The sequence below is a fragment of the Vulpes vulpes genome, chromosome 2 (genome assembly GCF_048418805.1).
Source record: "Vulpes vulpes isolate BD-2025 chromosome 2, VulVul3, whole genome shotgun sequence".
Lineage (NCBI taxonomy): Eukaryota > Metazoa > Chordata > Mammalia > Carnivora > Canidae > Vulpes > Vulpes vulpes.
In genome coordinates, this window is record NC_132781.1 from 20897711 (window position 1) to 20925366 (window position 27656).

The 27656-nt window shown below is 48.6% G+C and overlaps 2 protein-coding genes and 1 long non-coding RNA gene across 3 annotated transcripts; 1 reads left to right on the forward strand and 2 right to left on the reverse strand.

The window, feature by feature from the left end:
- The first annotated feature begins 4791 nt into the window (after window positions 1-4791).
- On the forward strand, window positions 4792-19602 carry LOC140597747 (uncharacterized). The gene is made up of 2 exons (XR_011999648.1): window positions 4792-5445; window positions 19110-19602. It is a non-coding gene; the product is annotated as an uncharacterized lncRNA (long non-coding RNA).
- On the reverse strand, window positions 7083-7596 carry GAST (gastrin). The gene is made up of 2 exons (XM_025986979.2): window positions 7379-7596; window positions 7083-7259 (listed from the first exon to the last, which is right to left on the reverse strand). The coding sequence occupies exons 1-2, from the start codon at window positions 7587-7589 to the stop codon at window positions 7156-7158; spliced, it is 315 nt and encodes a 104-aa protein (XP_025842764.2). The 5' UTR covers window positions 7590-7596; the 3' UTR covers window positions 7083-7155.
- Window positions 19603-23829: 4227 nt separating the features above from the next.
- On the reverse strand, window positions 23830-26623 carry EIF1 (eukaryotic translation initiation factor 1). Its single transcript, XM_025987086.2, has 4 exons — window positions 26395-26623; window positions 25502-25665; window positions 25255-25356; window positions 23830-24694 (listed from the first exon to the last, which is right to left on the reverse strand). Exons 1-4 carry the CDS (start codon window positions 26423-26425, stop codon window positions 24650-24652), a joined length of 342 nt encoding a protein of 113 aa, XP_025842871.1. The 5' UTR covers window positions 26426-26623; the 3' UTR covers window positions 23830-24649.
- Window positions 26624-27656: the final 1033 nt, after the last annotated feature.

Below are 27656 nucleotides of genomic sequence, written 5' to 3' on the forward strand. Positions count from 1 at the left end.
AGGCTCCTTTCCTTGTTTTTCTGCTGCAGGGATTCTGGCCCAGCACCCTGGCTGCAAGGGATAAGACAGAGACCGACAAGAGTCACCCACTGTCTTAGGTAGAGATCCCTCAGACCTGAAATCAGATCTGGAATAGCATTTGAAAACAAGTAGTTTGGAAGATCATCCAGGAAGCACTTCTGGGCGAAAGTGGAGAATTGAGAATGGGAGGATGCTAAAGAAAGGGAGATGCTTCACCAACTGAACCACTCAGGCGCCCCGGTTTATTTATTTTAGAGAGAGTGCATGTGAGCGAGCATGGAACCCAACACGGAGCTCAATCCCCAAGATCATGACATGAGTCAAAATAAGAGTTGGACGCTTAACCTACTGAGCCACCCAGGTGTCCCATCATATGGCCATTCACAGGCAAGACCCCCATGGCCTATTGCCATCATGGTAATTCTTGCACCTTAACCGGTGACAACCTGATTGCAACAGCTGTGCCAGTGTGGGCAGCTTTCCAAGGAGAGGTCAACACAACCTCTGATACCTATCTGCTGCTGTTGATTTGATGAAAACTTGATTTCCTATCTATTTACCTGGAACAGACTGCAGTGCCCACTCATAGTCTTGCCCAAGTCTGTGTCAGCTCCCTGGCTTTCTGTCACAATATCATCCGATGCAATATAATTATCTAGACATTCTGCAGAGTATCACTACGGTCCAATTCATTGATGTCATCATAATAATCAGACCTAGTAAGGAGGAAGTGGCAAGTACTCTGGCTGCCCTGCTGCTAAGACACATGTGCGTCAGAAGTTGGAGCACAAACCGTGCAAAAATTCAGGAATCCTGGTAAAGTTTTTAGGGATTCAGTAGTCTAGGGCAAACCTTACCTCTACTACTAAAAAAAAGAGTCACAGGGCTTGCTAGGACTCTTTGGGTTTTGGAACCAACACTACTGTCCTTGGAAATACTGCCCTGATCCATTTATCAAGCGAATTAGGAGGCTGCCAGTAGAGCCCAAATCAAGGAAGAATTCTTGGGCCAGTCCAGGCAGCCCTACTGATTGGAACTTATGACTTGGTGGGCCCCACAATGCTAGAAGTATCCATGGTGGACAAGGACACCATGTGAAGTCTCTGACAAGTCCCAATAAGAACCGCAGTGCAGGGACGCCTGGGTAGCTCAGTCACTGAGCATCTACCTTCGGCTCAGGGCGTGATCCCGGGGTCCTGGGATTGAGTCCTGCATCAGGCTCCCTGAGCCTGCTTCTCCCTCTGCCTGTGTCTCTGCCTCTCTCCCTGTGTCTCTCCTGAATAAATAAATAAAATCTTTAAAAAATAAAAGAACTGTAGTGCAGACCCCTAGGACTGGCAAACTTTCTCTAAAAGATAGAAAATAGTTTAGGATTTGCAGGACAAGAGGCAAAACCAAAGATATGATGTAAGCATTCAAATAACTATGTACAGTGTAGCCATTTAGGGGTGCCTCACTGGCTCCATGGAAGAAGCATGTCTCTTGTTCTTGGGGTCATGAGTTTGAGTCTCATGTTACGTGTAGAGATTACTTTAAAAAATAAAAAAAGGGGCACCTGGGTGGCTTCGTTGGTTGGGCATCTGCCTTTGGCTCAGGCCATGATTCTGGAGTTGAGGGATCAAGCCCCACATCAGGCGCCCTGCTCAGTGGGGAGTCTGCTTCTCCCTCCCCGTCTACTGTTCCCCTTGCTTGTGCTCTCTTGCTCTCTCTCACTCTCTCTTTAATACATAAATAAAATATAACAAAAAAATAGGGGCACCTGGGTAGCTCAGTCAGTTAAGCATGTGACTCTTGATACCAGCTCAGGTCTCAATCTCAGGGTCCTGAGTTCAAGCCCCACGATGGGCTCCATGCTGGGTATGGAGCCTACATCATACATACATACATATATAAAGTATAGCCATTTGAAAATATCCATCCCAGGGGTGCCTAGGTGGCTCAATCAGTTAAGCATCTGTCTTAGGGATCCCTGGGTGGCTCAGCAGTTTAGCGCCTGCCTTTGGCCCAGGATGTGATCCTGAAGTCCCAGGATCGAGTCCCACATCGGGCTCCCTACATGGAACCTGCTTCTCCCTCTGCCTGTGTCTCTGCCTTTCTCTCTGTGTCTCTCATGAATAAATAAATAAATAAATCTTTAAAAAAAAAAAAGCATCTGTCTTCAGCTCAGGTCATGATCCCAGGGTCCCGGGATTTCCTTGCTCAGTGGGGAGCCTGCCTCCCCCTCTCCCTCTGCTACTCCCCCTCCTTGTGCTCTCTCTCTCTGTCAAATAAATACAGTCTAAAAATTAAGTAGATAAAATCTTCACAAAATTGCCATATGATGGAGTCCATCACCTATGCACTCTTTTAAGGATGGTATTAAGCTCTGCCATTCCACCTAAAATGTATTGTGAGCAGGAGGGCGGCTTCACTTAGCCTTTCCCCCCATGATGGCACTTGCTCCCCATGACAGGGAATTAACGTGAGGGTTCTGACAGCTTTTAAGTTTATCTGTCCCTATCATGCAGTTGGGGACCAGAGAATGACCAACTTGTGTCCAAGGATCCATTGGCTCTACTGTGAGACAGATGCCACTTGTCACTTGGCCTCCATGCTCTCTCTCTTTTAAAGATTTTTTTATTTTTAAAGATTTTTAAAAATTTATTATTCATCAAAGATACACACAGAGAGAGAGGCAGAGACACAGGTAGAGGGAGAAGCAGGCTCCATGCACCGGGAGCCCGATGTGGGATTCAATCCCAGGTCTCCAGGATCGCGCCCTGGGCCAAAGGCAGGCACCAAACCGCTGCGCCACCCAGGGATCCCTCTTTTAAAGATTTTATTTATTTATTTGAGAGAGAGAACAAGTGAGCAAGTGAGCAAGGGCACAAGCAGAGGGAGCAGCAGAAAGAGAAGCAGATTCTCTGCTAGGCAAGGAGCCTGATGTGGAGCTCGATCCTAGGACCCCGGGATCATGACCTGAGCCAAAGGTGGATGCTTAACAAACTGAGCCTCTCAGGCGCCCCAGAAAAAAAAATTAAAGATTTTATTTATTTGGGGGAGAGGAGCAGAGAGCGATTCCCCGCTGAGCAGAGCCTGGTCTGGGGCTTGATCCCAGGACTCTGGAATCATGACCTGAGCCGAAGGCAGATGCTTAACTGCCTGAGCCACCCAGGTGCCCTAGAATTTTTTTTTTTTTTTTTTACTTAAGTAATCTCTATACCCAACATGGAGCTCAAACTCAGGACTCTGAGATCAAGAGTCTCATGCTCTATTGACTGATCCAGCTTGGCGTGGCACCCCGATGAGCTCTTTCTTTAACGTAGGTGGAGGTGTGATGACATTTGGGGTTCTCTGGTGTGGTAGCAGCTCAGACCCTGTATACAACAGCTTTTCAAATATCTGGGTGTGCCTCCTTCTCCAGCGTACACGGGTCAATGGCAACTTCTGAGAATTGTTGCTGATTTGTAAATCAGGCAACGGATCTTGATTTTTCATTTTGGCAGTTGACATCAGCCTTAGGCTCATCTGCTCTTGATCCATGCTCCTTGTATAGGGCAGACCGTGCCCTTCTTGGCCACCCATATATCTCAAGTTTAGAAACACCATGGTCTGTCAGCTGCCGCTGCAAATCCTGTGGGTTAAGGCCTGCTACTGACTATGTCCACTTTACTTCTGATGGTTAAGTGCTGCCACCTGGTCCCCTCTGTCTTGCAATCCTGTCATCCCCACTGACACTAAGTAGCCCAGGTCCATAGTAGCATCTCCTACATCAACCCTGGCCTGCAGCAGATAGCCACTGCTGAGCTTCTCAACAGCTTTTGTGTCCTCACTAACACATTCTTTATTTTTTTTATATATATATTTTTAACACATTCTTTATGTCCTCTGGGAAAGGACTATTCTTTGAGCCCTTGCAGGGACTGTAATCATGTGGTGGACGCTCTTGTCTTAAATGACAATTCATTCTAACATGTCTACCCACCTTTTGACTCTTTCCTCAATACTCTGCTGGGGCAATTTGAGGGGTTCACTTCACTTGCTATAGGCCACTGCTTTGTCCGAGCTTCAGGGAGTCATTTTCCAGCAAGGCATTAGGACTGGCTCTGGGTGTCCTTGACAGGACCTGAAACTCTAAGTTATGGGAGACTGTCCTCCTCTCCCGTATCCACAAACTCTCCCTATCCAGTCACTCTGCCATTCTCCAGCCAGCCTCCTAGGTCTGCCAGCCTCAAAAATCCCCTACTGTGTGTACTCTCCTGGTTCTTGCTGTGACACATTATCAAGCTTATTCAGTTCTTGCAGTATTTTGGGTGAATAATACCTTTTCCCACATGTTTGGGACAGTGCTTCCGCACATCCTAAGACCTGACCCTAGCTTCTGGTGTGGAAGCCGTGAAGGGAGGCAGGGGCAGATCTTGAGAAGCATCAGTTTGCAAGGCATCTGCCTCAAGGAGGCCTTGGCACGATCTCCAAGGAAGGGGAGGTTGCTCCCCTCTGGCAAGGTGGAGGCACTTCTTCCAGCCCAGAAGGTTCCTGGAAACCTAGGAGTTCAAAATTCTTCAGGGCATCTCAAATGACCCATGCAATGTGTCATGGCCCCCTGCCTTTCTTTCTTTCTTTCTTTCTTTCTTTTTTTTTTGTTAACAGTTTATTTTTATTTTTTAAGGATTTATTTATTTATTTATTCATGAGAGACAGAGACACAGAGAGAGGCAGAGACACAGGCAGAGGGAGAAGCAGGCTTCATGCAGGGATCCTGATGTGGGATTTGATCCTGGGCCTCCAGGATCAAGCCCTGGGCCGAAGGCAGGTGCTAAACTGCTGAGCCATCCAGGGATCCCCGGTCCCCTGACTTTCATTCTAGGGCTTTGACGGGGGAGACTTGCTAGGGTTCCAGCTTATCAGTTTTCTTTGTTATCTGACCTCCTACATTCAGATCTTGGGTTTGAGTTAATGGTTGGCTGACCTGAGGTTAACATTTTCTTCCTTCAGAGATTCTCTGATGATTAGTGGTAGCCAACAGATGACACAACCATAATCATCATTGCTCTTCTGTCTCAAATGCTGAAGCAATTGGCTATGCCAGTGCACTTCTACGACTTGTACCCCATCCTGATGCACCAGCGATGAGAATCTTAGTAATAGTGTTGCCACAACACTCCAGGGGTTATCACACCCTGCTTAACACCAGCAAAGGAGTCTGGTTAGTGAAAGATCAGATTCCAGAATCCCAACATGAGAATGTTGCTTTCTACAATTCTTCTAGGACCAACTGTTTTCAGAAGAGTCCCCTGCCCAGACGCAGATTTGGAAATAAGGATTTGAGTGCAAGTAGTTTATTTGAATGGTGATCCCAAGAAACACCAGTGGGACCGTGAGCATGTGAGACAAGAAAGGGAGGCCAGTCAAAAAAGGATGGCCTTGAGCAGGTTCCTGAAGCGGGTAAGTGGGGCTCAGTCCTGTGGGGGCATTCTGGGAGATGGAGCTGAATACACCTCAGAGTTATTCTACCCAAGGGGTGAGGGAGCTGGGGTATTGATCCTTCCACTCTCATCTGTCACTGACTTGGAGCTGCTTCTGGAGGCACTAACTCTGTGGCATATCCAGCCTGCCTTGCACTCAGAAAGCCTTCAGAGGAACCGTGGAACATGCTTGTGGAAGGATGCTGCTGACAGGCAGAGAACAATGAGGGACTATGGGTGAAACATCAACAGTGCTGGGACGCCTGGATGGCTCAGTTGGTTAAGCATCTGCCTTTGGCTCAGATCATGATTCCAGGGTCCTGTGATCGAGTCCTGCCTCGGGCTCCCTGCTCAGTGGAGAGTCTGCTTCTCCCTCTCTCCCTCCTCTCTGCTTGTGATTGCTCTCTCTCTCTCTCAAATAAATAAAATCTAAAAGAACAAAACCAAACCAACCCAACCACCAAACAAACAAACAAACAAACAAAAAACCCATGAACAGTGCTTGTGCCAGCCACTCACCCACTCGTCTGACAAATATTTATTGGATACCTGCTGTATTTGGAACTGAGGATACAGCAGGGAAGAGGGACACATGGTCCTCACCCTTATAGAGCTTCCCTTCTAACTGAGGAGGCGGCCAATAAACTAGCAAACGAGACAATGACAGTGTGAAATGTCCTCTAGAGACCAATGTCAGAGACTATGGGGCCATCAGAGAATACCGGGGGCTGTGTATGAAGTGGGAGGAGCAGAACAGGCGGGTCTCTCTGGAATAGACATTTCAGCCAGACCCTCAGAGGGCTGGCCATGTTTGTGCCTGGGAAAAGCCTTCCGAGCCTGGGGAATAGCAAGGACAAATGCTCTGAGCAGGACTGAGTGCATTTGTGTAAGAGAAAGGGAGAGAGGAGGAACGTGGCACCTGCCCTGAGGACAACAGGGCTGGGCTTAGGGCTCTGGCAAGGAGTTTAGGTTTTATTCTAAATGCAACAGGAAGCATTGGAGGGTTAAAACCTGGAGTGGCACAATTTGATTTATCTTTTAGAAAGCTGACTCTGGGGCAGCCCCGGGGGCGCAGCGGTTTAGCGCCGCCTGCAGCCCGGGGCATGATCCTGGAGACCCTGGACTGAGTCCCATGTCAGGCTCTCTGCATGGAGCCTGCTTCTCCCTCTGCCTGTGTCCCTGCCTCTTTCTCTCTGCATTTCTATGAATAAATAAATAAAATCTTTAAAAAAAAATAAAAAGAAAGAAAGCTGACTCTGGGCACCTGGGTGGCTCAGTCCATTAAGCATCTGCCTTTGGCTAAGGTCATGATCCCAGAGTCTTGGAATTGAGTCCTCCTCGGCCTCCCTGCTCAGCGGGGAGTCTGTGTCTCTCTCTCCCTCTACCCCTCCCCACTGCTCTCCCCCCCCCCAAATAAATAAATAAGTAAAATATTAAAAAGTGAAAAGGAAAGCTGACTCTGGTTGCAACCCCATCACCATTTTTCACCTGTGTGACTAGATTTGTGGTCAGTGTTAGGCTGGCCAGGCCCTGTCCCCAGGAAAGTGCTCAGTCTCAACCCTGGCCCCACCAACTCCCCTCTCCTGCCCCACACTTGACACAAGGTGATCCATTGGAAGCTAGTTTATTTTGATTGTTTTTTCATGGGGCTGGGCGGGGCTGGGAGATAGCTGGGCTTTGAAGCTCTGTCCTAGGGACGTTGGTCCCCTTCCTCAGCACTGCGGCGGCCGAAGTCCATCCATCCGTATGCTGCTTCTTCTTCTTCCATCCACGGTCCCTGCTTCTTGGACAGGTCTGAGGGTCAGAGGAGGAAGAGGATGTGAGGATACGGGAAGGATGGTTAGCTGCCAAACCAAGGCCAGGGCCAACCCTGGCTGGGTGAGGCAAGCAGAGGTGGCTGTCCTGGTTCCTACCTGCCACCAGCTGTGGGGGACCCTGGAGCCCTAGCTGCCTTCGGTGGTGAGAGGCTGGGCCCAGTTGGTCCAGCCCATGTGGCTCCAGACCCCTATTTGCTCCTGGACCCGAGGGTGCATCTTGTAGCCGGGAGCGGGGCTTCCAAGAAGCTTCAGAGAAGGTGGCCAGAGCCAGTGCCAAGATCAGTACGTACACACATAGTCGCTGCATCTTGTCTGCAAAGGAAAGAGGGGCAGAGCTGAAAGCCAGGCCATACGGGCACCCCTGGTCCATCCAGGGGCCTAGACCAGATGGACTCTGCTGGCACGTATGCCGCTGTGTGGGGTTGTGGACTGTTCCTCATTTTGCTTCTCCAGTTCCTGCCAGGCACTCCTACTCCCAGGCCTGGCCCCTTCCCTCCTCACCTACCTTAATTACAGCAGCGGCTTCTCTTAGAGGAATTTACAACCTGGAGCAACTTCTGCAAAATTCAAGGCCCTGTGAGTGGCTCCGTAGATATTTACGTTTGTAGTTTAAAGTGAGCTTTTATTTAGTTTTGTTTTTAAAAAGAGATTTTATTTATTTGACAGAGAGAGAGAAAGAGCGAGAGCACACAAACAGGGGGAGCAGGAGAGGGAGAAGCAGGCTTCCTACTGAACAGAGACCCGATGTGGGACTTGATTCAGGACCCCTGGATCATGACCTGAGCTGAAGGCAGACACTTAACTGACTGAGCCACACAGGTGCCCCTGAAGTGAGCTTTTAAACAGTAACACCAAAGTGCACATTACAGACTGCAGGGTATCTCTTTGGAGGCCACCAGCATATTCACTATGTGGTCGGGTCACACCGTTTCTGTGGCGCCCGAGGAGGGAAACTTCTCTTGCCAATTTTGCTTAACTGAGGAATATCTTGCGATTATAATCAAGCAGTTAAAAATGAAGCTGTTGCCGTTTGCACCTGTGTGTCAGGGTGACCTGAGTTTGGGGAAGCCATAATACAGAGATAAACTGGGTATTCAAATGACTCTAAAATTCAACTCTAAAATTCCATTCTCTGCATTTGTGTTCTTTCATCCTCATTATATGGATGGGCTTTATCAGAAGCAAAATATAAAAATGTTACCTTCCAGGAACACATTTATATGAATAAAATACTATTTTTATCTGTTTTTCACAGTGAGGTTCTCTGTTAGATTTCCTTTGGGTTCTTGATGCTAAAGATACACGATTGAACGGTCAGTGATCTAGAGCCACACAGGCCCATTCTAGCCACATGTATTGTCCAATGTGGTAGCTACTGGCCCCATGTGGCTCTTTACATGTAAATTAATTAATATTAAAATTTTCTCCCCCAGGAGAGCCACCTTTCCAGTGCACCTGTGGCTGGTGGCTACCATATTGGATGGTGCAGATACAGATCCCCTCCTCATGGAAAGTTATTTCAGACAGTGCTGGTCTAAGAAAGAGCTTGAGATGGGATCCAGAAGCCCTGGGTTCTAGTTCCAATCCTGCCAAATAATTTGTGTGACTTTGGACAAGTCACATCTCCTTCAGGGCCTCAGATTTTTCACCCGAGAGATGAGAGAATAGCCTTTGTCCTTCTCACCTTGCAGACCTGGGGTGAGCAAGAAGTAGGAGGGTTGAAGCATCAGGTCAGCTCAAAGGAAAGGGTTGGGAATGCCAGGGTGGGTTCTAGAGCTGAGACCTAGTATGGCCTTGAGCTAAGAGAAGGGTGGCAGCCCTGGAGACCCTGAGGCGTAAGCCTGGTACCTTGATGCAGGGAGTCATCCCATCAACCCTCTTCCCCGCCTTTATAATCCCCTCCTGGGTGGTCTCACCTGCAGAGCTGGGAGGTGGGCGATGCTGTAGCTGGCCTGGTGCCTTTCCGTTCTCTGCTCTGCTGGGTGCTCCAGCGCTGCCTTATAAAGCTCTCAGGGCCCCTCCCAGACCCCCATGAGGCCAGCCTCCGCTATAGCAAGACAAAAGGGGGTGGGACAGGTACGTCACCCCTGCCCTACCCCATCATTCAGTCAGTCATCCACATGTGGGAAGGGAAGGGAGTTGACCTTCATGGCAGTGAGGAGCAGGTGCAGAGTTGGGGCAGTTCTTCAGCTGGACATGAGGGCAGGCAGGACCCCAGGGGGTCCCTGGGATCAGGAACAGTGCCCCCCACCCAGTCGTTGGGGTCAGAGTCCTGGTACGCATCAGTCCTCTGACTCTGTCCCATTGGAGGGCAGGTGAGGCAGATGCACCGAGTGACCTTGGATTCAGAGGAAGCATATTTCATCATACATTGATGTTTGAAGAGCAGGGAGTGTGTGGTTGTGGAGTGCTATATTGATCCCCTGTCCCCTCTGCTGGGCTCTGCAAACAGTGCGTGAGGTAGTTATCAGGGGCAATGGGGCATGGGCTGATGGCCCCATTTTCTCTGCCCGGGGCTACAGCTGGTTGCCTCTTCACCTCCCTTGCCTGGAAATCCCTGAACGCTCCCCACTCCTTGTGCCTTAGTGCTGGCTGGGTTTGGCTTGCAGCTCCCCTCCATCTCAGGTCTGCCCTTTACCCCCAGCCTCTTGCAACCCCCCTACTCAGGGCTGATTCCTTCAGGCGGCTGCACTTGGAGGCTCCCTCCTTTGGTTTTCAAGGGGAGATAGCAATCTGAATAACTGATTCACCACTTTTCTTTTTTTTTCTTTTTTTAAATTTTTATTTATTTATGATAGTCACACACAGAGAGAAAGAGAGGCAGAGACATAGGCAGAGGGAGAAACAGGCTCCATGCACCTGGAGCCTGACGTGGGATTCGATCCCAGGTCTCCAGGATCGTGCCCTAGGCCAAAGGCAGGCGCTAAACCACTGCACCACCCAGGGATCCCACCACTTTTCAATATAAAAATACATCTTAGGGGCACCTGGGTGGCTCAGTGGTTGAGCATCTGCCTTTGGCTCAGGTCGTGATCCTGTGGTCCTGGGATTGAGTCCTGACGGGCTCCCCAGAGGGAGCCGGCTTCTCCCTCTGCCTATGTCTCTGCCTCTGTGTTTTCTCATGAATAGGTAAATAAAATCCTTAAAAAAATATGTCTTAAAGTGGTTAGCAAAGAGACTAAAGGGTTTGCCCAAGATGTGCCAGAGCACCAGACAGTAAGCTTGTTGACTTCTTTGATAAATTGCCACCTTGGCCTGGTTTGGACAGATGTAACTAGTCCTAGGCTGCTTTTGATTTTTCCATGGTTGGCATTAGAGATTTTGCTCTTGTTCATGTGTCATCAGGGCCCCTCCTTGTCTGGGGGAGTTCTGATGCCCCTTGGGTCTGGATAAGGGGCAGTGGTACCCACGCTCACAGCCAGCCTTGCTGAGAATTAACAGGTGATGAAGCAGGCTGTGAGGTGTCCATGGCAACCAGCAGCCGAAAGTTCTGGTGAATAACCACTCTAATCCAGAGCAGGGCTCCGTGACTCAGCAGATGGAATTAAGTGAAAACGACAAAACCAGTGCAGGCATTGGTGATAATGAATTGAATCCAAAATCCTAGAGATGGAAAGGCCTTTGAAGGGGCTTGGGAGATGGTGGCGTGGGGAGCAGTTCTGTTCACATGCTGGAGGAATAGAGAGGTTCGTGTTACCATGGTGATGAGAAATTAGAAGCTTTCTGCAGAGCCTTAGATGCACCAGAACCCACGATTTCTGCTGTGGAGGGGCTTATGCACAACCCCCGCATTGCCCCAGCTATTCTCAGGCTGGTCACACCAGGGCTGGTGATGATAGCAGCAAACAGAAGTGGGTATTCACTCAACAGATGATGGTGGAGCACCTCCTGACTATGGGCACTGGTGGGCTCACAGGGAGGGCTCCGCTCAGAGTGGAGAGATGGCACTAGTCCCAGGTTGCTCAACATCACAAAACTACATATTCTGCTCACAGGGGAACCTTGTCCCATGGGAAGAGAAAGGATTTCCAGGCCCCTGCCCTTTTCCAGATGTTGTGTTGTGGGCGGATCTCTCCCCCTCTCCAAGCCATGTTCTTCTCCAAGAAATGAGGAAAAGAACTTGGGTGGGGGGAGTCTCGTGAAAGTGATGTACATAAAGCACCGTGCACAGTGCCCAGAACACCTTGAGGGCCTAATTTATTTTTTTATTTATTTTTTTTTTAAAAGTAGATGTAATATTTTTTTTTCTTTTTTTTTTTTTAATTTTTTATTTATTTATGATAGTCACAGAGAGAGAGAGAGAGGCAGAGACACAGGCGGAGGGAGAAGCAGGCTCCATGCCCCGGGAGCCCGATGTGGGATTCGATCCCGGGTCTCCAGGATCGCGCCCTGGGCCAAAGGCAGGCGCCAAACCGCTGTGCCACCCAGGGATCCCGAGGGCCTAATTTATTTGCACCTTTAGCTCTATCCTCTTCAGACCTCAGTTAGCCTCACCTATGAAATGGGAATCATTCATTTCTACCTCACAGGGCTACTGTGAAGGGAAAATGTGACAAGGTCTGGGCACACGCTTTGCACGTATCAGAGAGCTTCTCCTTTCCCCAGGCTTAAAGAGGGTGATTCCTTAAAAAAAGCATCATCTGTGCATTTAAGATTTTCCCTCCTGACTGGCTGTGACTCAGAGGGACACTTGTCTTGGGTTGCCACTGAAAGACTTGGCAGGGATGGAATCTATGGAGGCTGGGCCTCTCTGACGTCAGAGGATTTTGGAATTGGTGAGGCCAGGATAGACTCCCGGTTCCAACACCTAGACTACCTGGGTGACCAGAGCCTTCAGAAAGGAGCACAGCCCTGGTGATACCTGCATTTCGGCCCGGGGAGCCACGCTGTACCTGGGACTCCTGCCCTATAGAACTGGCAGAGAATGAATTGGTGTTGTCTTAAGCTTCTAAAGTTTGTGGGAGTTTATTATGGCTGGAACAGAACACAAATATGAGGGGTTCCAGCCTCATTAAGGTTTCTGTCAGTAAGAACTGGTTCTGTGCAAATTGGCACGTGATTTTTTTTTTTTTTTTCCCAAATACAAGTGAGGAAGATGTTCGTTAAAGTATTGGGCCAGTCATCGATTCCATTTTCCTTCCAGTTAGTGAGCACCTGCTGTAAGCCAGGGGCAGGATGAGGCCCCAGGGATAAGAGGTGAATATGATTGGCCCTTTCATGGGTTGGTGGCATTTAGAGTCCAGGGGAAGGGGGCATCGAAAAATAGACATAGTAACAACAGTGGAGAGGACTTTCCTTGGGGAGGGAGACTCCCAGGGGCATTCTGCACGCCTGATCACACTCCCACCTGCCAGTGCCGGCCCTGGCAAGCAACAGTACTGGAGAGTTGCAACCCCTGTCACCGGCCACCGAGCCTCCTTATTGGTATTGATGGCGGACAAGGGAGAGGCTAGGATGCTGCCTGCGGAGGGTGGAGGTGCTGGGACAGTGACACCTGGGAGGTGTTCCAGTCAGCATGGACATCGTGGTCCCTCCCGGGGCAAGGGCTGCGGAGGAGGAATGGGTTCACAACTTACGGCTGTACCGGCTCTCCCAGGGTGGTCAGGACCAAGAGGACAGTCCGCAGGCTGCTCTCAGGCTGAGGTGCTCTCAGAGGGTGCCCTGGGATGAGCTCAGGGGCCAGGTGACCTGCCTGGCTGCCTAGCAGAGAGCACCCCCATGTTCCAGCCTCAGCCTCCTCTCCCTAGCCCCCCTCGCCCCTTCTCATCTCATCTCACAGGCCCACCTGTGCCTTTGGAGTGATGACTCTCAACCAGCACCTCACCTTAGGATCCCCTGCAGAGCTCTAAACCCACCTCTATGCCCTGGGCACTAATCAGAAGTCTTCTCAAGTCAGAAGCAGGGCAGAGTGAGACCCAGGGGGGAGCTGGAGTCTGTGTGTAGGACTGGTGTGTGTACGTGGAAGGCCAGGAAGGAGGCTTTGCACCTGTGCTGAATCCCAGATTTGGCACTTCCTAGCTGTGATCTGAGGCAAGTCATAGACTTAGGATTCATCCCGGGCTCCCCTGGGAGGGCCACAGGGAGGGATAAATGAGACACCTGCAACATTCCCTTGGTCTCTGATGCATGGCAAGTTCTCCGTAAGGGTTTGCAATTATGATTGGTATTTTCAGCATCACAGCCTTACCTGCACCTCATCTGCTGCTGCATCCTGCTGACTTCCAGAATATTCTACCTCCCTTTCTTTGATTATTTTCCTCTTCACTCTCCCCTGTGGTACTCCCTAGAGCCTTTCCTCACAGGTTAATGCTGCCTCCTCCATGCAGGCCTCGGGTCACCTACCTTCTGCTTCCCACGGCTGGCCTGCCATGGCTCACAGCCTGGCTTCTCCCCAGGATTGTTTTGCCGCCCATATCTTAACAGTAACCCCTTCTGCGGTTGCATAAGTGCTGACAGGGCCTATTATTTCACTTAATAATCAAAATCAAGCCCAGAACCCTGTTTGCAGACTGTCAAAACTTGTTGAGGACACACTTAGGATTGCACATCCCATTATACATAAATTTTATTTAAAAAACTGTAACAAAGTTGAATTCTAGTTAATAGAAAAATCAAGAGTTAAGTGTATTGTACATTTACTTTGAAATACACAAAAATTAAGTAAATAATCAAGTAAATAAAATTAAAAAAATAAGATGGATAGACTGATGATAATAAAATTATAGAATCTAGGTGGTGGGCATTTGAGTCTTCACTTTATGTATCTATGTATTTATTTGACACAGAGAGAGAGCACAAGCAGAGGGAGTGAGAGGCAGAGGGACAGGGAGAAGCAGGCTCCCCATTGAGCAGGGACAAATCCCCCCCACACACACACACTTGGGGCTCAATCCCAGGACCCTGGGATCATGACCTGAGCCATCCAGGTGCCCTGAGTCTTCACTTTAAAATTCAACTTCTCTGTGTATTTCAACATTTTTATAATAAAATATTAGAAATTATTTTGTTTAGCACTACAGTGGCTTGAAGATGGGGAAAGGATCCTGAAAGCACCAATGTGAGAGTCTTTACTCAGGTGCATTTTAGAGTTGAGGGTTGGCCAGGTGAAGCTGCTTGCCCACGCCTGACAGGTGAGGGAATGGAGCTGTGCGCCTGGCAGGTCTCTGGACTCCATGTGCTGCTGCCTCTCTTGGGCCACAGCTTCTGTCCCACCCTCTCCAGAAGCCCAGTTCCTGCTGAACCTGCCTTAGCTGTGACTGTCAGTTGTTTCCCCTGCCTTGGTTCTCACAACCCACCTACCCCTCCTTGTCTCATTTTCCTCCCTCCGAAGCCTGGCCCCACAGGTTTTTTTGTTTTGTTTTTAATTTCATGTATGGGCCATGCACCTAGCTCACATCCCTGTCCTGTTTCAGAACCTGCCAGGCAGGCTTGTCACCAGTCGCCATCCCTTCCTCAGCTCCTGCCTCCACATCACAGCAAACAGGAAAGTTCCTAAAAGTGGCCAGTTGATTCAATTGCAAATTAATATTCTGCAGCCGGATGGTTGTCTGGCAACCTTGAGAGTCAGGTTCCCATCACTCCCAAGGCCATCTGACTTCAGCCCCCTTCTCCCTGCCCTGACCACAGTTGTCTGAGGCTGCCTCCTTCTCTTTTCTCCTTTCCTGTATCACTGGAGAGTGTGCCCTGGCAAGCTCAGCCCCTCAACCATGGCTCTTCATCCTAGACCCTCCTGTCTGCTCTGAGACCTAATGCCTTCGCTTTACATTCATTCATTCATTCATTCATTCACTCATTTATTTCTAAGTGCCCACTTTGTGTCAGGTACTGTGTTGACCCTGGGAACACAATGTTGATCAGGACAGTCTTTGTTCCTTTTCTCTTGGGGAGAGAGACTGTGTGATGATGAGCTTAGGGTACCATGGATGGTTGGGGGAGGGAGGCAGTACGTGGGGAAGGCTTCTCTTTCACCTCAGTTCTTGCAGTTCTCTTAAATGCAAGCTTTCCAGTGTCTATAACACATTTTCACCTCCCGCTTCCCCTAATAATGGTGATTAAAATTTAGAGAGTCCTTCTGGGGCCAGGCCTTAATGCTAAGCACTTTACAGGTGTATGTCTTTTTTTAGATTTTATTTATTTATTTGAGACAGAGAAAAAGTGCAGGGTCAGGGAGAGGACTAGGGGGAGAGAGAGAAGCAAACTCTCTGATGAGCAGGGAGCCCAACTCAGGGCTCTATCTCAAGATCCTGAGGTCAAGACCAGAATTAAATGCAGATGCTTAACTGACAGGGCCACCCAGGCCTCCGGGCATTTTGTCTTGGAGTCCTCACCACAACCCCACAAGGAAGGTAATGTTATTGCCACTAGTTTAGTTGAGGAAATTGGTGAAGCAATGAAGCAGTTCGCCATGAGCTTTGAGCATCCCTGAGTCTTCTTGCTGAGTATGCCAAAAGGGTAAGGTCACAGTCATTCTTTACTCGGGCCATTTCTCAGGGTTGTGTTTGCAGGGAGTGACCTTGAGGGATGAGGTCATGCCTCCCTCAGGGACACAGAGCAGCCTTGCTTACTACTTCCTTACTCTACAGAAGCCGTAGAGTCCTCGGCTCCATGTTCTTGGCTGCCTCCCAACTATGGCCCGTGTAGACTCTGTGTGGGTCCCCAAGGAACTTGAGGGGATTGATGCAAAGTATACTGCTAGCTGGGTTGAGAGTAATAAAGTTATTTATCTCTGATCCAGGGGTCTTGTGTCTTCTGCTCACATTGGTGAAAGAGTAATAGGATAGCTTATCCGTTTGTGAATAGGGTAAAGTCAGATCCCAGACTCAACTCAGTGACTAGCCCAGGACACAGAGTCCATCAGACAGATAGTTGAGGCTTGAACCTAGACAGTCTGATTCTGTAAGCATTAAATAAAAGCCTTTCCTTGCTGCTTTCCTGCTTCCTTTACAATGAGTCTTCTGTTCCCTGTGTTCTGTAATCTGTTGAGCCAGTGAGTGGGGTTAGTTGGAATAGCAGACTTGGGCCAAGGAAATGGGGGAGGTTCTGGTAGCTGATTTTACCTGTAACCTTACTTGGCTATTGTGAAGAGCTGTTTCAGGGAAGGGAGAAGGGGTGGTGCATTTCTTTAGGCCTTATTACTGAAGTTCTTTCTGCTTTTATAAACCCACCTAATTCCAAACTCTCCCTGGCAGAGGGTAAGGACATTTCTATTCACCAACCCAAAGTGATACTTCCATGTAGTAAGGGCAAAATCCCTGTTCATAATTTGCCCACCCAGCCAGCTTTGACATGACACAATTAAAAAAATATATAAGGGGCACCTGGGTGGCTCAGGTGGTTAAGCATCTGCCTTCAGTTCTGGTTGTGATGGGCCCCCCCCACCCCACATTGGCAGGCTCCCTGCTCAGCAGGGGTCTGCTTGTCTCCCTGCCCGTTCCCCTGCTCATTCTCTGTCTCACTCTTAAATGAATAAATAAAATCTTAAAAAAATACACATATAAGATCTATTTGTTGAGATATAGTGTACATATCACACCATTCACTTTTTTCCCCTACACCTTCATTCTTTTAAAGTACTCAAGCCAGTGGCTTTCAGCACATCCACAAAGGCACAACCACGACCTTTATCTAGTTTCAGAATATTTTCATCCCCCAAAAGGAAAAGCCCCAAATCCATTTGCAGTCACTCCTCATTCCTCCTCTCCCCCATCCCTCCCACCCCTCACCCCAAGGAAGGACTAGGAAATGAGAAAGAGGTTTGCGAGTAAGAGTAACTGCCCGGAGAGCTGGTAACACAGAGATCACATTAAGAGAAACTCCTTCCTCATTGACTGAAATTTAAAGCTGCTCTCTCAAATAGCACGCAAAAAGGAAACCAAAAACCACAGAGTACAAGAACATCACAGCCGCGACAATTCTTTTTCTTTTTTTAAGATTTTATTTCTTTATTCATGAGACACACACACACACACACACACACACAGAGAGAGAGAGAGAGAGAGAGAGAGGCAGAGACACAGGCAGAGGGAGAAGCAGCCTCCATGCAGGGAGCCTGATGTGGGACTCGATCCTGGGTCTCCAGGGTCATGACTTGAGCTGAAAATGCTCAATCACTGAGCCACCCAGGCGTCCCTACAGCCATGAGAATTCTCAGAGATGGGAGGATATGGTCAAAATCAAACAAAGATAGATTGTAGACTTGTCCAGGTCGTCTCTGTCACAGGCTGAGTGTGGCCCCTTGTGCAAGCACAGCTGAAGTAATTTAGGTGTTTGCACACTGGTTGGGTTAGCATCTGACTCCCCGGCTAGAGCAGAGACTCCTGGAGAAAGGTGTGCTTTGACTTGGTCGTTGCTGAACCCGCACACCTGTCAGTGCCTGTACCGAGTCCTCCATAAATGTGAATGAATGAGCGAACACAGCAAAGAGTTGGCAGTGGGCTCTGGGCTGGAAAGAGAAGTTGAGGCTGGAATCAGGGTGTTTGAATCATGCACATTAAGGCATAATCAGTCATGACCCAGGATGAGGCCACCAGGGGAGAGACCGGAGGCCAAGACTGTCTTAATCCCTTTGGAACTCCTACATTTGGAGAGTGGAGGACTGGAAGGTCTGAGTAGGTGGAGAGGGTGCCTCGCAGGAGACCTTATCAGAGAAGCAAAGAGGGCTGGTGTACAGTGCCCAATGCTGCAGGAAACAATTGTAGGAGACGAGGAGATTCAAGGCTCTGTCCGTCTTCCTCTACTGGACTGTCATGTCTATATGGGCAGGGATCCCTGTTTAGTGCTATATCCCCAGAGCCTCAAAGGGTGGCTGGCACATTTGAAATGCCAAATAAATGTTTACTGAATGAATGAATGAATGGCTAACGCTATGAGAAGTTTAAAATTAGCAGGGTTATCTTCTGTAACATCATGATTTGTACATTTTTACTTGGTAGAGCAGGAGGGAAAGGATGAATTAAATGAGTGGTTCTCAAGAGGGGGATGTAGTTTTGCCTCCCAGGGGCATTTGATGATGTCTGGAGATAATTCTGGTTGTTGGCCGTGTGTGGGAAGGAGTGTCATCATCAAGTAGTGGGTGGAGGTCTGCCGTGCTGCTAAACATCCTGTGATACACAGGTCAGCCCCTTCCTTCCCAAAATAATGATCTGGGCCCAAATATTAATAGCGCTGAGTTAAATGAAGCCCCGGGTTACACGAACCCCCTGGGAATTGTCATGAGCCTGTGGAGCTCTTTGTGAACCTGTCCACATGAACGTCTTCTGTTCTGCCTCTAGTAGCAAAGCAACTGACCTCTGCCTCAGCAAGTCTTGGCTTTTTTTGGACTCAAATTCTTTTCCCTGTCATACCAATAATCTAGAGGACCAAGCTGGGAACTTTAGATCTTTTTCATCATATGCCAGGTGTCTGCCCGGCATTTTAAGTAAAAAATAATTTGAGGTTGGTAAATTACAGTAGGTTCTTTTAAAGTCCAATTTATAATCTATAATAATTGTACCATTCAAAGACAACTTTAGACTTTCCCCACTATAAAAGTGACAAAACACTATTTAGATTTAATTAGAAGAAAAAGCAGGGCAGCCCCCGTGGCGCAGTGGTTTGGCACCGCCTGAAGCCCAGGGCGTGATCCTGGAGACCCGGGAGTCCCATGTCGGGTCCCATGTCGGGCTCCCTGCATGGAGCCTGCCTCTCCCTCTGCCTGTGTCTCTGCCTCACTCTCTGTGTGTCTCTATGAAAAAAAAAAATCTTAGAAGAAAAAGCATGACTTCAAACAAATTAAAAAAGGATATTGCATTATGTTTGGTTCTGAGAACAAATGTATATTAAAATGCAGGTTTCAAGAAGGTAGTGAAGCAGACGTCGGAGGGCCCCCTCAAGGGCATCCTGGGCTACACTGAGGACCAGGTTGTCTCCTGAGACTTCAACAATGACACTCACTCTTCCACCTTTGACGTCAGGGCTGGCATTGCCCTCAATGACCGCTTCGTCAAGCTCATTTCCTGGTATGACAATGAATTCGGCTACAGCAACTGGGTAGTGGACCTCATGGTCCACATGGCCTCCAAGGAGTAAGAGCCTCCTGGACCACCAGCTCCAGCAAGAACAAGAGGAAGAGAGAGGCCCTTAGCTGCTGGGGAGTCCCTGCCCCAACTTAATCCCCCAACATACTGAGAATCTTCTGACCTCCAATTTACATCCCAGACCCCGAGGAAGGGGAGGGGCTTGGGGAGCCCTACCTTGTTATGTACCATCAATAAAGCATACTGTACCCTCCCCCAAAATATAAAAAAAATAAAATGCAGATTTCATTATGCACTTTAAAAAAATCTAATGTTCAGTGGGATCCTTATATTTGTTATAGCTTTTGTATTATTCTTCCTACCGGGCGATAGACGAGTTTCAGGCCACTCACAGCCAAGCAAACTGCAAATGGCACTTGAGAGATGGAGGCTGTCTTCAGTTCCAGTGAAAGAGAAGTCAAATTAGATCTAGCCATCACTGTATTTTCTCCTTCAGGGTTGTTTTTAACATCCTGGAGACCTCCTAATCAGATGGATGGGTCCTGCATGTCTGGTGGGCTTCGATGGGGGTGAATGATCATCATCACTCATGGGCCACCCCCAGTGGTTCTATCCTGAGGCCCTGGGGGCTAAGCTTGGTACTACTGAAGGGTTCCCCAGTTGATCCCCATGACAGCCAGGTTTCTGCACCTCTTAGTGCAATGAAGTCAGGTCATATTCAGCTCAAAACTGTTGCTTTCCACACTTCGACTGTTATTGTGTATTTTATTTATTTATTTATTTATTTATTTATTTATTATATTTTAAAAGATTTATTTATTATGATAGACAGAGAGAGAGAGAGAGAGAGAGAGGCAGAGACACAGGAGGAAGGAGAAGCAGGCTCCATGCTGGGAGCCTGATGTGGGACTCGATCCCGGGACTCCAGGATCGCGCCCTGGGCCAAGGGCAGGCACCAAACTGCTGAGCCACCCAGGGATCCCCCTGTTATTGTGTATTTTAAATGCACATCTAAAATGATAATGGAGGGATGCCTGGGTGGCTCAGCAGCTTGGTGCCTGCCTTTGGCCCGAGGCGTAATCCTGGGGTTCCGGGATCGAGTCCCGGATCGGGCTCCCTTCGTGAAGCCTGCTTCTTTTTCCCTCTGCCTCTCTCTTTCTGTGTCTCTCATAAATAAATAAATAAAATCTTAAAAAAAAAAATAAAACCATAATGGAAAATGTACTTATAAAAATTAAAAAGTCATGGGATGCCTGGCTGGCTCAGTGGGTGGAGTATGTGACTCTTGATCTCGGGGTTGTGAGTTCAAGCCCCATGTTGGGTGTAGAGATTACTTAGAAATAATGTGTTAAAAAGCAAAAGTCATAATGTTACTTTTTTTTTTTTTAACCAGCTTGCAGACCACAGTAGGAAGTCTGCTAATCTTATGGTTCAAACTGGTGCTTCTCAAGCTTTGTTAAATGCAGATTGTTAGAATGAGGATGGGTTCAGGAGGTCTGAGGTAGGGCTTGAAATTCTGTCCGTCTGACGAGCTCCCACGGGATGCTGAGCAGCGTGAGTCTGTAGTTCTGTTTCTGGGTGGACCAGGAAACCTAGGTAGTAGGTCACATCTCTCTGTATTGACTTTGTCCTTGGGCTTGTTTTCTACGGTTCCACAGAAATGGAGAATCAATGACTTGACACACATGGAATGATGGTCGTGTTTATGCTCCATGTTAACATTTTCAACCTCTGTGTTCCCTGGGCTTCCTGTTTTTGGCCAATTGTCCATTCTGGGTATAAATTGACCATAAAGGACTAAGATTAAAGACCATTTAAACTGTGCAACGGCCCAGGCTGCTGAGGCTGGGTGGTGGCTGGCGGAAGTGGCTGGGGAGTGAGTGAGTCATAGACGGGCATCTGAGGCTACGGAGTCCGCTTGCTGCGTGTGTGCCTTCTGCCCAACACACATTCGGTTTTGGAGCTGTTTAGAAATATCTTTAAATAGTTATTAATTTGCCAAGTTGATATTGGAATAAGCACATTGCTGCTTGCAATGCTGTGCCTGGAAAAACTTTGTTAATCCTGGGTCTTTGTAAGCCTGGGGAGGAAACCACAGACTGGTGATTCTTAGCAGGTTTGGGTAGTGGGCTCTTTTAAGAATCTGATAAAAGCTGTGGACAGTCTTTCACGAAAATGCCCACGTGCACTTTATGCACAAAATCCCAGGGGTTGGTTTCTCAGATGCCGGTAACCAAGTTCTGATCCTTGGCCCCCCTCTTTTCAAACCATCATATCATTTTTAAAGATTTTATTTATTAATGAGAGACACAGAGAAACAGGCAGAGAAACAGGCAGAAAGAGAAGCAGGCTTCCTGCAGGGAGCCAGATGCAGGACTTAATCCCAGGACCCCAGAATCACAACCTGAGCCAAACGCACATGCTCAACCACGGAGCCACCCAGGCATCCCTCAAACCATCTTTTTTTTTTTTTTTTTTTTTTCAAACCATCTTAAATACTTCTGATTGCTTTCCCTGAAGCTCAGCTCTGGTAATGCTCTCCTCCTGCTGTTTCCTCAACAGCTCCCCATAAGCCACAGCAGTGCTTCCCTAGTGTGGTTTGTGGCCCTCCGGTAAGAATTGGTTGATGCCAGTTGAAAAGGCAGGTTCTTGAGCCCCACATCAGAACCTCTGGATCGTCTCTGGTTTTAGAGGCCAGACCATTTCCTGGAGCCTCATGGGCCAGGCAGTCTATCTCAGAGGCTTTGTTGTACTTCTTATCAAGTGAATAAAATGCACCCACAGGCCAAACAGACATTTTCTGTAGTATTTTGGAAAGATATATACATTTTACAAATCTGAGTTTTGTTAAAAATAATACTGGTCTTGGGGCGCCCAGGTGGCTCAGTTCATTAAGCATCTGACTCTTGATCTCAGCTCAGGACTTGAGCTCAGGGTTGAGTTCAAGTCTCCCATTGGGCTCCATGCTGGGCATGGAGCCTACTAAAGAAATATTATTCTAGGGGCAGCCTGGGTGGCTCAGTAGATTAACGCTACCTTCAGCCCAGGTCCTGATCCTGGAGACCCAGGATCGAGTCCCGAATCAGGCTCCCTGCATGGAGCCTGCTTCTCCCTCCGCCTGTGTCTCTGCCTCTCTCTCTTGTGAATAAATAAAATCTTTAAAAAAAAACTATTCTTAGGACACCTGGGTGGCTCAGTGGTTGAGCGTCTGCCTTCAGCTCAGGGCATGATCTTGGGGTCTGGGGATCAAGTCGCACACTGGGCTTCTCGCAGGGAGCCTGCTTCTTCCTCTATGTCTTTGCCTGTCTCTCATGAACAAATCTTTAAAAACATTTTCTCTAGAGATTTTTATTGCACTCATATATAGTTATATAAGAATCATACTGCAGTGATAGCCAGTGTTAAACACTCATTTTGAGTTTTGTGGTCAAACTTCAGAGGTGATCAGTTTCTTACATTACCTAAACATTTTTGTAGGCCCTTGAGAAGCACGTGGGATTGTCCAGCTACCACCACCCAGTGGAGCTATCTCTTGGGTGGGGCCCAGCATCTGAATTTATTTTTCAGAATCTGAATTTTTAATGAACTTCCCAAGAACAGTGCAGTTTATGAATATGAATTAGGAGGATTTAAGATAGTCCAAGTGAAGAAATGGCCAAACTCCACACTATCTGCTAATTCTGATAGAATGGGTACGTCCCGAAAAGCTGGACTAGTCAGGGAGTTCTTAATTTCAAAGTCTTGTGAACAATAAACTGTGTTTTGACACTCATGCCACACGGGGGAAGCACCCAGGCTGGTAAACAAGGAATTGGGTCAATTCCCTGACTAGTCATCCCTGACTAGAATGTTCCCAAATATACCAAGTTTCTTTGTCCTGTTCCTAGGTAAACTGAGTAGGCTTTAAAGCAGTTTTGGGGGATTCCTGTGCAGTTTTAGCTGACCAGTATTCATCTTGCTAACACAATTTTTTTTTGGAGATTTTATTTCAGAGAGATAGAGCATGATCCACATGCTAGGAAAATTTTGATTAATGGCGCCAGGGACAGACTTCCACATATGGTCTTTTGTCAAGGGATGGCCTCAACATTTAAGCTTCTTAAAACACTTTAGTCACTAAAGTTCGTTATACTAGATCTATATACTTATTTCCTGGAAAAGGCCCTTTTGTATGCTTCCTGGGGATCTGAGGATTAGATCAAGTCCCACATCATGTCTGTCCCTTTATTAGAGCCTTAAGGCAAGATCCTGTCACCGAGGGGACTTGAGGGTTTCCAACCAAACTGCTCTTATCAGCTCACAAAGCAAAGTTCCTCCATAGCCAGGGAGCAAGGACAGCCCTGTGACCACTCATGGGTCCACCGTGCCTGCAGAACAGCTGACCTGTGGCGAACTTGGGATAAGCTCAAAGTTTTTATTGGCCAAGAGGCTCAGGCCCCAGTTAAGCTATGGGTATATACTATCCACTGCCCATTTCTGTGGTTCCTTCATACATACGACTGATTATACATAAAATACAATCTGCAAGTCAGGTGTTTCTGAAAACAAGTTTTATTTAAATAAGGGTTTAAATACATTACATAACATTAAAACTGAAGGAAAAAATAAACCAAAAACCAGTCTGTTACTTCACATGGCATTGGGCAGCTGTTGCTAGTAAGTTGCAAGCTCTACAGCTAGCTACATGACAGATACATCAGTTTTAAGTTTGTTCCCTTGTCAAAAGTTTAACTCAGAAGATTGGCCTCACATTCTGGTGTTTGGACATCAATTAGCTAGGATATGTCTGGTCAAAAAGACCTTGGTGGCAAGTCAGATGTCCTATCACACCTCACTATAGGGAAGGTGGCCACTCTAAGCTCTGCCCACCTGGTCCGTTGGAGACACCAGGGATCTTTCTTTGACTACCAATGACTCCCTGTAGCAGCACAGCTGCTGGTGCTGTCTTACCCCATCCTGGCCTCTCAGCTTCACCGTGGGCTGTTCAGGTGACATTCTCTTAGGGTGGGGAACTCTGAAGAGGGAGAACGGAGGAGCTTCTGGCCAGACATAGCCGTCTGTGATCTTGGGGCTCTGGGCTGGACCGAAACATCACATGACTGCTTGGTTTCAGGCGGGACACTGCCAGGCGCCTATTGCTTGACCTCTGTTTAAATGAGGGACTTCAAGACTAGACAGCATGGCTCTTTTCAGTTTATTGCATGAAGGAGTTACACTAGTCCAAGTTAAAAGCAGACCCCAAATGGTTACATTATACAAGCTGTGAGGTTTTTAAACTTGTGACAAGGGACAGAAGGGAAATTCTACTCATTGCAAGGAAATCCTCACTTAAGCTTCAGTGAGCCAAAAGCACTTAAAACCCATGAACCTTCAGCTGGTCGTCCTTAGCCAGTCCAATCTGCAAAGAGAAAAGAACAAAGTTATAACAAGGATGTAAAGAGAGTTCAAGTCCCCATGTCTCATGGCAGCAACTTCGTTGGCTTGCTTCTACACAGAGCAAGGCAAGTCCAATAGCCAAGACACATTTCAATCACTATGAGCACAGTGGTTCTTAACTCAGGCTATGCACTTAGGGATCAATGACAGAATAGGATTTTAGCACTTGGGACACCCAGCCACATGTCCTGTTTTAGTATCTGTGTGCAATTTTAAATCGCATCTTTAAAGCAGATCCATGCACAGGGCACTGGCTGGCTCAGTTGGTAGAGCATGCAAATCTTCATCTTGGGGTTGTTGAGTTTGAACCCCACACCTTGCAATTAAGTAGAGATCACTTAAAAAAAATTAAAAGTCTTAGGAAAAAAGATCCATGTAAAGTTTTTTAAGGCAGACAATTTGTTTTGCTTAGCCTTACAAAACAAGCCTCCGTGTCTCCAGAAGAGCTTGAAAGGACTAGGCAGGATCTGACAGTAGCCAGGCCAGACACACAAATAGATTATTACAAGTGACTCAACTCACCTCTACCAGGAACTGGCATATGTTCTTGCGTTGGTCACCCTGTAGCTGAATTACTTCTCCATATTCTGGATGCTCAATTACAGTACCATTGCAGGCAAATTTCTGCAAGCACCAACAAAGCAAACAAATTAGGCCAAGCAACAGCCCCAGTGCACTAATAATCCCAAATGAGAAGCATTAGAGGTTAGCATCCCCGATTCCAACAGGTTAAATGTAATTTTTTCCTACAATTTCATTTAAGGCCTACCTTCTTAAACGCCTTCACTAGTTTCTTTTTATCGTAATCATCAGCGATCCCTTGGACAGTAGTAAGGGTCTTCCTGCCGTTTCTCTGTTGAATTCTTATATGGATATAATCCTCAGTGCCAGCAGGAAGCAGATCATCACCCTTACTTGCATCAGCAAAGGGGTCTGGGAAGAAAGATCAAGCTCGGTTACGGGTACTGGGGCTCCGGCGCCACTGCCCGCGCCCCTCCCCCATGGATCTTCCAGCGCGCGCGGGAGACAAATACTGAAACCGTCAGGGCTTAGATCAACGTCAGATCTGTCCTTGCTGGCTGTCCACGAACGGGTCAGTCCGGGACGGCAAGCTTCCCCAGCGCCCGGGAAAGCCTGGGCCTCCTGCCCCAGGTCCGCCCTCGGAAGGCGATCACGTGCTGGGGGAGCCTGGGCTAGCAGGCAGCGCCCCACCCGGCTGATGCAACAGGCCGGAACCCGAGCTCCAAGGCGGGGCCAAGCTTCCCACCCCATTGGCAAGAGCGTTTGTCACTTAGGGCTGGCGCCGCCTCTCACTCCCGGCTCCGCGACAACGGCGGTGACGTAACGGACGTGACGCACGGCTGGCGGGAGGGGGCGGGTGTGGCCCAAGGCGGCCCGGGAGCCATTAGTAAATGCGCCACCCGAGACGCCAGGCCCGCCCAAGGGCTGCCTCCCTGGCCCGCTCCTTCCGGTCGCGCTTTAAGGGCCGATCCCGGAGCCCGGGGGGAGCCCCGCTTCGTGCGAGCCCGGGTACCTCCCCCCTCCACCTAAGTTCACGGAAGCCGGGGACACCTGGCAGGTTCCCGGGCCGCGTCTCCGGGTCCAGGGCACTTGGCCGCCCCACCCAGGCCTTTCTCCCCGCGGGACCCTTCCGCAGCTCACCGAAAGAGTGGAGGTTCTGGATAGCGGACATACGATACGATTCCTTTTCCTCGGTGGAAACGGCCTGCGGAAGGCGGCGGCGGGAGAAGGCGGGCGGGGGGGACGGAGCGTCGGGAAGCGAGGGGGCTCGAGGGGGAGGCTGCTGAGTCCTCGGCGGCGGCTCAGTGACTGGGGCGGAGGGGCGGCGCCAGTATTCACTTATATAGCCGCCCCTGTGACGCCAGCGCGCTGCCCTCACGTCCCGGCCCCGCCCCCGACGTCGTGGCCCACGCGCCCCGGCGCCGCCGTTTCCGATTGGTCCGGGGGCGGGGACGCGGGACGGCGCTTGCGCAGGAGCTCTGGGCTGCGGGAGGACGTCCTCTCGATTCTGGGAGAGGTGGAAGGGGGAGGGAAGGGCTGGTCGGCCTAGGCGCCTGCGCAGTGCGGGAGGAGGGTGTTAGGGTCGCGCAGGAGCCGGCGGAGGTTCAGGGAGCTCCTCGCGTCGTGTGTTCTCTGGCACGTTTCACCTCCGTAACCCTGTGGCAGCCCCACCTGCTTGGAAGAGAGCGTTTTCATGGAATAGATTGGCACTTCAGTGGGATTTAGATGCTGAACCTCCTAAACGTGACAAATTCCCACTATCTCATCCCCAGTTACCTGCTCCTCTTTATGGATTTAGGGCAGCGCTTTTATTTAATCAACACAATAATATGATCTAAATGATCTAAATATGATCATTATTTAATTTACTATTAGATGAATCTAATCTTTTTTTTTTTTAAAGACTTTATTTATTCACGAGAGAGGCTGAGAGGCAGAGACATAGGCAGGGGGAGAAGCAGGCTCCTCGCAGGGAGCCCAGTGCGGGACCCCAGGACCCCAGGACCACGCCCTGAGCCGAAGGCAGCCGCTCAACGGCTGAGCCACCCAAGCATCCCTAGATAAATCTAATCTAAAAATAGATTCATCTACTTTAAATATATCATTTATATAATCTGAGAAATGCCCAGCTCCTTAGCATGGATTCAAGGGACAGCCAGGCTGGTTCTGGGGTCCAAGAAGAATTCAGGCACCTGAACAGTGTCTATGTGTCCTCCAAATTGTGTGGGGTAGAGCCTTCCCACAGTCAACCTTACTTGCTCTTTCAATATGTAAATTGAAATGTTCTCAGTTGTGGGGGTGAATTGAGTGGATTTAGACTCCAAAGGCCTCCAGGGACCAGGCGGGTAAGATAAAGGAGTGCAGACAGCCAAGTGTGATGCAACGCGGTGTGGAGGGGGCCA